This window comes from Engystomops pustulosus, chromosome 5 (assembly GCF_040894005.1).
Source record: "Engystomops pustulosus chromosome 5, aEngPut4.maternal, whole genome shotgun sequence".
NCBI lineage: Eukaryota > Metazoa > Chordata > Amphibia > Anura > Leptodactylidae > Engystomops > Engystomops pustulosus.
In genome coordinates, this window is record NC_092415.1 from 175044734 (window position 1) to 175056775 (window position 12042).

A 12042-nucleotide genomic window follows, 5' to 3' on the forward strand; every position below is an offset into this window, starting at 1 on the left:
TGGCCTGTCTCCAGCCTCTGGACGCTACCAGACACAGCAAACCTTCCTGACCACAGCTTGGATGAGCTGAACTACCTTAGCCACTTGTGTGGGCTGTAGAGTCCATCTCATGCTACTATGTGTGTGAAAGCACCACCAACATTTAAAATTGACCCACACATCTGCCAGAAAGCATTGGTACTGAAGAGTGGTCTGTGGTTCCCACCTGAAGAACCATTCCTTTATTGACTGTGTCTTCCTAATTGCTTGTGAAATTGATTGTCAATCAGTGTGGACAGTTTGATTTCTCAGAAGTTTGATTTACTTGGAGTTATATTGTGGTGTTTAAGTGTTTGAGCACTGTACCTCTTAGCTACAATCTACTACTTTGGAGGACAAAATAAAAAATGGATTGTAAACACAGAAGATGGTCATGTCTTTCCATTTTACCTTTCTTCTGTGTTAATATTTACTCCTTTAAAAATTCTGATACAAAATACTGACCAAAATGCTGCAAAGTGTAATGGGTCTTATTATATGTGCGTATTGTGCGTATGTGTGTATTGTACAATTGGTGCTGGCATTGATTGTGGGTGTTAACTGTTCCACCATCGTGGTCTAAATTGTGTACCTCCACCCTTTCCCCTTGTGATATCATTGGAATGATGATGATCTGTGCTATGGCAAGTCGGGATCCTTGAGAATCTCCCATGGCAGTCCTACAATGCACATAGGTAGACTGTTATAGGGAAGCATGATTGATAAAAACCCTCTAGGGTTTTGCTAAGTTAAAGGAAACCCACCATCTGAATCGAGCATGATAAATCAGGGACACTTACTCGTTGATCCAGGCACAGTGACTGTAGTAACCTTCTTATATTTGTTATCCATGACCTCCTCCTATGACCTTCTCCTTCCTAAAATCAACTTTTAAAATGATAACTTAAGAGCCAGAAGGGTCCCTCCGTGTGAGCTGCTGGAATGAGAATATAACAGGAAGGAGCAGGGGGAGACAGTGTAACAGCATGTGAAGCTACAGCATGTAGGGGCTCTGGTAACACGCCTAAGGAGCCCTTTAGGCTCATTAGCATCATTTAAAAAATTTGTTTTTTAAAAGGAAGGAGGTCATGAATAACAAATATAAGAATTCTTATGTGTAGCCTTTTTAAAGTATACCGTAATTACCCCCCTTTCTCTAAAACACATATATAATTTGAAAAACAACCAAAATCCTTAAGATGTTAAGTACCCCAGGTTGTCAAAACCTATCAAAATATTAACACTTTTATCCCATAAAGTGAACTGAAGTACTGCTTTGTTTCCATTTTGCCACTTATAAAAATCGGAATAAAAAGTGATCAAAAGGTCAAGCAGTTCCCAAAATGGTATCAATAAAATGTCAAAAAGAATATCTTACCCAGCTCCATACACCAAATTATAAAAAAGATTGTTTTTTTTTCCAAAAAAAAACATTATTTATTTGAAAGATGTGATTTTTTTTTTAAGTGATTTGTAAAAAAAAAGCCCACAAGAACACTAGTGAATTTTTAATCAATTGTACTACATTTGAGATTTTATTTAGGCCCCTGAGTACATTGCATGGAATATTAAATAGTGGCGCTAGAAAGTAACATTTATACCACAAAAAAAAAACAAAACCTTGTACATCTCTGTAAATGATAAAAGTTGGGGCTTTTGGAGTGTAGTGTGGAAAAACAGAAACCCAAAAACAGAAAAGGCTCCGGTCCCTAAGTGGTACAATGATATCTAAGTATTTGGGAACTGCTCCACGTTGTTATAAATCCATTATATTACATTACATTACTGTTTGATATATTTGATATATTTTTAGTCTTCTAGAAATTGGATACTTCATATAAACTTTCAATATTAAGTATAAACAAAACACTTGAGGATATTTCCTGCATCCTTCATGAGTAGTCTCTCCAGATGCTCCTCTCACTATCTGATTCCTAGAAATATTTGGCCCGGTATCCCCTGAATTCTATATCACCCTTGAGAGCTCTCCATGCCCGTCTGAGTGCCCTGATAACACGATGGATGTTTCGGAAATTTTTGCTCAGAGTTCTAAGAAACTGTAACATATTTGATAGCAGGGAAGAGAAACATAAAATAAGTTTTATATCATGTGCCTAGAAATTAGAACTACATCGTTTTAATCTAAAAAGTTTCACCTTCGGGCAATCTGATTACAAATCTATTACTTATCGTGTCCAAGGCGTCTAAGGCCGATAAGATACAATGTATTCCTAAAAAACAAATAGTCTGGGATTGTTGTTTGAGCAGTGGATGTATAAATCGCTCTTTTATTTTACAGATGTCTCCTTCAGACCTTGAAATGAGTAAGATGCAGCTGCTGATGCCTCATCGACTCTCTGTAGAATACATGGATGTGCCATTTCAGAGACAGCGGGCTGTGAGCGCAGTCAGCGTCCTCACCAATGCCATGGAAGGTAAACATCTGTATAATGAGGTTACGAAAGGTACAGGTCACAATGAAAGACAACTGAAGGCAACTATAGCCTGCCATTAAAAGAATAAAACATAAATTCCAAAAGCTCTTGATGTAAAAGATTTTAGGGAACCGGTCAGTAGAAATTGACCTGATAAACCACTAGCAGTATGTTGCCAAGCAGCTAAACACCGTTCATATCATGTTTCGTTCATGACCCAGTGAAGTGCCATCATCTAGAAAATCAAGTGAGATGTAAATTGGAGGTATGAAGTCAAGGAGGTGGAGATTTTAACACTGAAGTCCAGCTCTCTCTTCCTTAGAAGGCCCTTTTGGCACTTTTCACTGCAATTTATGGTCCTGCATCCAGAAACACTAAACAGATCTGCTAAAGTCTGATGCAAGATGTAATTCACATAGGAGGAGGTGTTCAGAGCTCACCACCGTGACTTTAGTGTTAAAAGCTGCACCTCCTTGACTTTATACATCTATCTTACAGCTCACATCAAATTTGATTTTCTAGATGATGTCACCAATAAAGTCCATGAAAGAAACAAAAGCTAGAAGGTTACGGTGCATGGCAATATACTGGTCGTGGTTTACTGGTAGTGGCCAATTGCTGATGACAGGTTCTCTTTAAGGATTTGTCCTCAAAATTCATATTCACTTGAATGAAACCTGGTCAGCAGTAATCTGGTGTAAACACTAATACTAAGTAATTAAGTTGTTAGCCCTGCATAACAATAGCACTTTGCAGTTTCCAAACAGTAATGTGGTAAGGTACTCTGTAATATGGGATTTAAGGAGAATTTAAGGAGACAGATATGAGATTGATAGGTGAATAGATAGATAGACAGACAGATATATAGATATACAGCTCCCCACTCCTGATCCCCTGCTACATTGATCCCACAGAATTCACAGACAAATCTTTTAAAAGCACACACACACTGATCAGAGAATGCTGACAATATTACCACTGACTGGCACTACACTGGCTGACACTTTCTCACACACTAGTATCAGTCAGTGACACAGACATTAGTGGAATCTAGTACCTACCAGATGATTATCAGCTCCATCAGGAAGTGATGGCTCTCCCGGCCATCACTGCTGAATTCGTTGTCAGATGTCTTCGGCTCTCTCCAGCACATTTCCACACTGCGGCCCTAAAAATACAACAGTCACTTACAGTATAACACCTGAATGAAAGTATTTACATACAGGAACCACTAATTATTAATATTATTGTACATGCATTGTGTTTTTAAACCAAACACAAGGCAAAACAGATCACCAGACGCAAATGTGTTACTTGTTTAAGCTAAGTTCACACTACCGTTTAAACCTACGTTCCCTGCCTCCCTTAAAAGGGAAGAAAAGAACGGAGGTTTAACATATCAATTAAAAATCCCATTGAGATCAATGTAAATTTTATTTCATCTGTTATGTTCAGGTAGGCAGGTATCTGTTATACATGTTTATACAGCCGCTGTCATTGGTTCAATTAGGAGAACGCACGTATTATGGAAACTTGCCTAACTGAACATAACAGATAACATAAAATTTACATTGATGTCAATTGGATTTTTAATTGATGCGTTAAACCTCCGTTCATTCCTTTCTTTGACGGAGGTTTGAAAGGTAGTGTGAACTTTGCCTAATATAAGTAACACACATGTTTTGAAGTTTAACATTAATTAACATTAACATAAATAATAAAGTTTAACAATGTAAAACATCTGTTCCTACTAATATAACACGTATGCTTTTAATGATGCATTAACTCCCAGTACATTTCAAAACATGATTCATGTGACCACAGCCCTTTATAGAGCCCACACACAGATTATATAACACTCCCCCCCACCCCCACAGTCTATATAACTTGCCTGTTCACATATCGCTACCATCTCTTCTTCTCCTGGCTCTGTGCGGGTGGCGTGTGATGATGTAATCACATATGGCCTGGGTCCTCCACACTGTACAGAGCTGAGAAGACAGCCAGGTCACTGCCTGAGTCACCCACCGGAATGCCTATTCTTCCCAGGCTGGGGGCCCTAGGCAAATGCCCACTTTGCCGGGGGGCATTATGCTGGCCCTGTAGCTAGACCTATTATATGGCTACCTGTGGGTTAGCACTTACATTTGTAAATCAAATATTCTGATAATTCATCTTCAGAGTTCCTGGGGGGGGGGGGTCACATATAATTGACCATTTTATATAATGAAGTCTTAAGTGTATTATATTGATGAAAGATATGGCTATTCTATCTTGTGGTGGTTAAAAACCTGACAGGTTTCCTCATTTGGGGAGATGTTACAGAACCAAACGCTATACATCATTCAAGACTGTTTTCAGACATGGCGACTTCAAACCCATGAAAGATAAATGAAGTCAGAAAATAGTAAATGATGACGGTAAAAGATAGAAACTCAAGCAATTGTTGAAAATAGTTTGAACGTTGCCCAAATAGCAACTCCTTTCTGCAGCTGTTATCTAGACAATACAGTTATAATGAGTATATAAATAGCATGTTGTCTATTACAGTGTCCACATAGCTGGTATTGTCAGTCCTCCTAGTCTTGGTTCAATGTTATGTCTACAGAAAGAGACAAGAACAGTGTATGTATGTAATTTCGGCTCAAAGCATGTAAAGTTATGTCCAATGATTTCCCCTAAAAGGTACAATGTAAAGGGCTGTTTGAAGGTACCTTAAGTAGTTTTCACCATAAACAGCTACTAAAAATAGTCATAATTCCAAGATTCCAAAGCTATGGCTTTAGTAACTGGTCACACAACATTAGAAGCAAATAGGCCAAACTCACTGATTGCAATGGGAGTGACTGGCCAACAGCGAATGTCTAATAGATAAGAATAAGTCCAGCCACCCCATTCTTTTGTTCTCAAGTCCCTGTCTGTAAATGTGGGGGGATTGAGCTTTATTTGTTGAACTCAAAAATATATGCCTAAGTTCCCACCATGGGGTGCTATGGATATGTATGAAATCTCTCACTGTCAATGAAGTTATGAAACTAATGAACTGGTCATCACTAAATGGTGGATGCAATATTATAATTGCATCCATTATAAAAGTTGGAAATTCAGTCTAAGTTTAATTGTGAAATACTTGAATCATCAAGACGTAACAAAAATGAAATGATTAAATATATGTAATAAAAATATTTTACATTTAATGTTTTCAGAATTGGAAGAGTCTCGCCAGAAGTGTCCTCCATGCTGGTATCCTTTTGCTCATAGGTTCCTCATCTGGGATTGTTGTACTCTGTGGTTACAAATCAAGAAAGGTGTGAAATTTGTAGTGATGGATCCCTTTACCGATCTCACCATCACAATATGCATAGTGCTGAACACCCTTTTCATGGCTTTGGAACATTACAAGATGACTGATGAATTTGAAAGGATGTTGGCCACCGGCAACTATGTGAGTAATCCTGCAACTCTATGACTCTCTATGTCATTTTATATTTATGTGTTTTTATATTGAAACAAAATATTGTAATATAATAAAGTTCATTTGTGTCCTTACTCCTCTCAATCTTCTGTAATTGTAATGAATAACAGGAAAAGTGAGTAACCTGTGAGGCAACCTGCACTTCTACAGTGTCACCACTATACTATCTTGTACACTAAAGTAAATAGGTTGTACAGTGTAAACTGAAAGAACACTGAAGAACACATCTGCAATGTGTTCTTCACACATATTGATCTTCACATACTATTGCGAAGCACACCGTTCGGCACGCGTGTCTTCGGATAAATTAGCAGATGTACGGAAACATCTGCAATGTGTTCTTCACTGTGTTCTTTCACTGTGTTCTTCACTTGAAAACAGTGAACACACGATCATTTATTGTATTCTTCACTGTTCTTCACTGTGTTTTCTTAAGTAAATAAGTACGCTAATACTCGAACGAGCATCAAAAAACTAAACCATATCCATAGGTTTATGGGGTATTGCATTTCAGCTTCATTCACTTTTTTCTAAAAGTTGGCCGTAATGTTCTTCCATTTCCACTGGACAGGGGATAACATGCTAATTGAAAGAGGTTTGACCACTGGGACCTTCACCCATCATGGGACTAAGAGATCAACGATGAGCACTTTAATATTATATAGAGGCTCCTTTAAGGATGTATGGAATGGGCTTACAATTTGAGCCTTCTCCATACAGGGCAAGGTTACCCCTGTATTACACAACAGACACATGACAATAACACCCGCTACCGATCCTGGCACTGATTATAGGTGATAAACTGATAACAATTAAAGTGTTCCAGCTTACAAGCTCAGTCGTCTCCATACAGGGTAGGTTTTCTCTATATTACACAGCAGATGACCTTTTCCCTGGCACTGATTGTGGGTGATAACCATTAAAGTATTGCAGTCAAAGCCACACATGCTCAACCTACTGTTCCATTCAGACATTCTTGTGATCGCTGGGGATGGATCTCTACCGATCAACATGTTATTTTCTGTCCTGTAGATAGTATTCAACATTAAATCTTAGGCCTCATGCACATGACCATGAACTTGTTGCACAAAATGCACCTCCCAGGTTCCATAGAGGTCCTGGTGTGGCGTCTACAATGCTGTCTCACCGTACCGTGAGAAGTTAAAGCATGTCTTATCTTGGACATGATTTTTGGCACAACAGCTCGGCTTCCTGTGGAGAGGGAGTGCTGCCCCCCCCCCTTCTCCACTCGGCCATGTGCTTTGCCCAGGCGATGCTCACGGCTGTGTCTATGAGGTCTTAGGCCAACCCCATAACTGAAGTTGAACCACAATACCAGACACAACCTACCGATAGATGTGAAACTGGGTCTGTAGCTAAGCAGCCATGTTTCTCCAACCCGTACAGTGCATTTAATGCTTTGATTGGCACACTAGAAGGAAGAATTCAGTAAGACTTAACCGAATAACCTATATAAGCTAAAATATGAAAGGCTTTCTTTTTTCCACATAGAGATAGACACTGTAGACAATTGGATGTTAAGTGGTCTCCAACGGGGCAACATAATAGGATACATCGAGAAATAACCAGACAATTGGTTGAATCTGATTTGTGTCTGGGCTGAGTCATGTTCATTTATTTAAAGGTTCCTAGGATGAAATGGACCTGAATTGACTCTGTACAGCTCTCTTGCTGTGTACAAAGCAAGCCCATGCCAAGGAAGTTAGGATAGTACATGCACCCTAGAGTCGTAGCGTTCCCAGAGGCTCTTGCTTGTTTACAGTAATTGTAAACTGCCTTTAAAACATGGGCGATCGAAAGGCAGACTTGTTATTGACAATGCATTATCTAGATGAAGGAGAATAAAAAGCATAAAAGAACACACCACTTAACTTGTTCCAGGCAACATTTCAAAAGTTCATATAGTAAGTAGCTGCTCTTAGGCAAAAGAATGGCTCGTTCAGCTTTATTTAGCCCTCGGACGCATCTCTGCTGCTCCTCTGGGAGCTGCCATATCTGTGCTGTTGCCTGGAATTACATCATATCCTGGCATAGGAACAGCTAGGCCAATACATACTAGAGAGGGAAACCAATAGGTGAACCCATTTGTGCCCCCGTTTTAATGAATCAATACTATATTCATTTAGAGCTCAATGCAATGTTTTTTCAGGTCACCTCAAAGGTTAAATAGTGAAATCTTCTATAAACTAAATAGACAAAGGAGAAAATGAAGATTGACAGAAGATGACTCGGTTTGCTTGACCATCGCAGACTGACGCCTGTTATTGTAAATGACAAACTAATGTGCATGTTGTCACATCACGACATCACTGTACATATTCATCTTCAATACTTTGAACGCTATTGCAAAACACTAAATGTTTTGCAGATGTGTAAAAAAAAAAATAAAAAAAATAATATATATAGCAATAAAAGCTCGCTTTTGGTAATGCTTAATCTCAACTACATAGATCTCGGAAGATTTTTGAGAAATGTCTGAGGTAAAACTGTTCTAGTTGCCCAAAGAAAAAAATCAGAGCTCAGCTTTGATTTTATAAACAGCTGTGGGGAGATGAAAGCTGAGCTCTGATTGGTTGACATGGCCAACTAGAATAGGTCTGTTCTTAGACACTTCTGATAAATCTTTCCCTGTCGTTACTCCTTATATGTCAGTTTAAGTAAATACTCATATTACAATAAAATTGTTCTTGGACAGCTTTTCATAGATCTTTTTATTTTATGTTTCCTTCTACAACTATATATAAATTGCCCATTTGTTCTCTAGCAGACCCATTTTATATGCAGGGAAAATGTGTGATCTACCGTCTATTCAGAAAACAGAATTTGACCGCAGTGTAGATGATGGCTGATGGCTTGTAGATCAACACTGGTTGACATGTTGTACCCTGTCCAGAAGGGGATAATTTTACCCCTAATGAAATAATAATTTTAAAGTATTTTTCTTAGCGATCTTCATTGTAAAGTTCGTCTAGACATTTATGAATACATTTCAATCTTCGGTGTTACTGTTTCCCTTCTCAGTCCCTTCTGTGTCCCTACTAGTTGGACACATTCCCATATGGTAAAAATCAACTGTCAATGTCAATTAATGCTTTTTACATAGAAACCACAGCGGAACAGTTCAATACATATTTATAGGTCAAGGTGTTCCAGAATTATTACAAGTTTTTTTCTAAAACGGGTGTCCCACTGCACACTGGTCTGACTGCATTTGGGTAAAAAATTTGGCCAACATGCCAAATTTTTTCCAAATTGTCCACCCAGAGCACAGGGTTTCTCAGTAAATAGGTGTGGCTAGTTAAAAAGGCGGTGGGTTTAAAATGTGACAATATACTCCAGGTAAACCGATCTATGGCTATAAACAGCTTACATGCAGCACTAGACACTTTTAAAATGCAGGTACATAAAGAGTTTTAGACAGAATGTGCTCAAGTTTTATAAATCTGCAACTAAAAAACATAAGAACATAAGAAAAAAAAGAGAGAATTTGTATTATATATACAGCCTGGGAGCCAATAGTAGCTCAGTTTGATATAACTCAGTCATTTTACTTCTGTTCTACAATGGTAACTAGAGATAAGCAGATGCAAATATTAAAGAGGACCTGTCACCCATTTTTGGCACTAGGCTTGAACAAACGCCGCAGTGTTAGCGTTACCGGAAACCTTCAGTAACGCTATCTAACATTGCGGCGGGGTACAGTGTAATTGTCGGACAGCTTGCAAAGACGTATTCTTGAGGGGGCAGGGTTGGGGTGTATCTAGGGGTGATGACTGCCGCCTGGCGCGTGGCAGCCACTGCCGGCCTATGGAGCGAGCGGGGCGGTGCGGGAATGAGGCCGATGATTACATTGTACCCTGCCGCAGTGTTTGATAGCGTTACCGGATGTTTCCCTCTTACACTGCGGCGTTTGTTCAAGCACTAGGAGCTGCTTACTTAGTAAGCAGCTCCTAGTGCTGTAAATTTGGGTGACAGGTCCTCTTTAAGTTTGTCTTTGGTGGCTTTCTGCTCGACCCTGACTTATTGCTGAATTGGCTATGGAACAGCCAATTTGGCAAATTACTGCCCTTAGCAAATGAACATGGCTATATGTGGCCAGGGGTTCCCCCTCGCCAATCATAGATATGGCTAATTGCTTGGGGCAGCCTGTCCGGCAATATGTCTGGGTTGAATGGAACACCCCGGAACCAGAACCTAACATTCGGGTCCGCTCATCTTTAGTGGTAAACCCTCCACGATACTGAAGTCCACTTACTATGACAACCTTTGCTTTCCCTATATTCAAAAACAGGTGTATAGGTAAATGAGATAAAAATAAAATTAGACATACCAGCACAAAAAAGTTTAAAGTTCATCTCGTAATTTGCAAGACAACTTATTTCTAGAATCTAGAATCTTGAATCTAGAAACAAGTTATTCAGTGTTCTATTTAAATCTGTAATTTGCTTTGCTGTAAATGTCTACTTTTTTCTCTACAGGTTTTCACTGGTATTTTCACAGCAGAAATGGTCTTCAAAATTATTGCCTTAGATCCATACTACTATTTCCAGCAGGGTTGGAATATTTTTGACAGCATCATTGTAACCCTGAGTTTAATGGAATTTTGTTTGTCCAGTCTCTCCAGTATGGGAAATCTGTCAGTTCTACGCTCTTTTCGGCTGGTAAGCTTTATGCTTGTTCCTGTAGTATATAGTTATTGTGCTACAAGCTATTATATATTTTTTTTATTTTGCCTTTGTTATGAGTAAAAAACTGAAACTTATTTTCTTTTGTTTCAGCTTCGAGTTTTCAAATTGGCAAAGTCTTGGCCGACGTTGAATACGCTCATCAAAATCATTGGAAATTCGGTTGGGGCTCTTGGGAATTTAACCCTTGTTTTGGCCATCATCGTTTTTATTTTTGCAGTTGTTGGGGTCCAGTTGTTTGGACGGAACTATATGGATTGTGTCTGTAAGATCAGCGATGACTGCAAGTTACCACGATGGCACATGAATGACTTTTTTCATTCCTTCCTCATTGTGTTTCGGGTGTTGTGTGGAGAATGGATTGAGACCATGTGGGATTGCATGGAAGTTAGTGGCCAACCTTTGTGCATCCTTGTCTTCATGCTTGTTATGGTTATAGGTAACCTTGTGGTAAGTAACAATATTTTCAACGTAATTCATCATTATTGGTCGGCAATATTATAAGAACATGTCAGTGTTCTTTCTAAGACTCTGTATACCAAGTTGAAGTTGATGACCCTTTTTGTGTGCTGAACATCTGTCTCCTTCTTGTCCTCTGATATGGCTTCCTTTCTTGAGGATATAGGCTTCTTACTGGTCATTTATAGTTTTCTTTGTTATGCAATGTATATGCTTTATAGAAGGACCTCTTATTGTCCTGAATCAAAGATTATGGGTGATTTGTGGGCCTTAATGCTCATTACAGGTTCCCTTTATTGCAGCCTATGTATTCCATTGCGCCCATGATTTTACAGAATACACAGTGAATTTGATTTCTTGTTTTGCTCCAAGTACTAAAATTGATTCATCAGTGATATAAAACTGCTGTCCCTTTCCCTTTTTTTTGGATCCTCAGTGGTGGTGAGGAGAAAGCTCAGGTTTTCATGGCAAGAAAAGGACTTCTTTAATACTTCATCAGTAATTAACAACTATTTCTCAGTATATAACAATACCCTACTACTCGAGTTCAGTCTAAAGCAACCAGTTGCTTGCTTAAACACACGCAGTGCCGCTAAGTCAGCCAGTCCCCTTTTCTCTCCCCCCTTTCTTCCCCCCCCCCCTCTTTTCCATTCTTTTCTTCTTCTCCTTCGATAATCTTATCTCATACCTGCTTTGACGAGCGTTACCTGTTCTAAAGAAAAAGTTAGGTTAATCGGTCTTGGTACCAATATCCTACCTATATCGCCATACTGCAGGTATTTGAATAATAATTTGCATGTCATTTACAACACTTACGTTTTAGATTGTCTCGTTTCTAGTCACCATGACTACGCGTGCCCGCCGTCCACTTCATATCCGGTGGAGGCGTGCGCATGCGCAGTCACTGCCTTGAGAAAGCGCCTAGCGGCGCGAAACGGCCCGTTGGCTG

General features: G+C 39.2%; 1 protein-coding gene across 12 annotated transcripts in view; it reads left to right on the forward strand.

The window, feature by feature from the left end:
• LOC140133559 (sodium channel protein type 5 subunit alpha-like) overlaps positions 1-12042 on the forward strand; it is a 286670-nt gene that overhangs the window by 175580 nt on the left and 99048 nt on the right. For all 12 annotated transcript variants that reach the window (XM_072153872.1, XM_072153881.1, XM_072153869.1 and 9 more), the window contains exons 13-16: positions 2318-2453; positions 5660-5898; positions 10428-10610; positions 10728-11084. In XM_072153872.1, coding sequence (XP_072009973.1) covers positions 2318-2453; positions 5660-5898; positions 10428-10610; positions 10728-11084 — 915 coding nt within the window. The remainder of the gene's footprint in view (positions 1-2317; positions 2454-5659; positions 5899-10427; positions 10611-10727; positions 11085-12042) is intronic.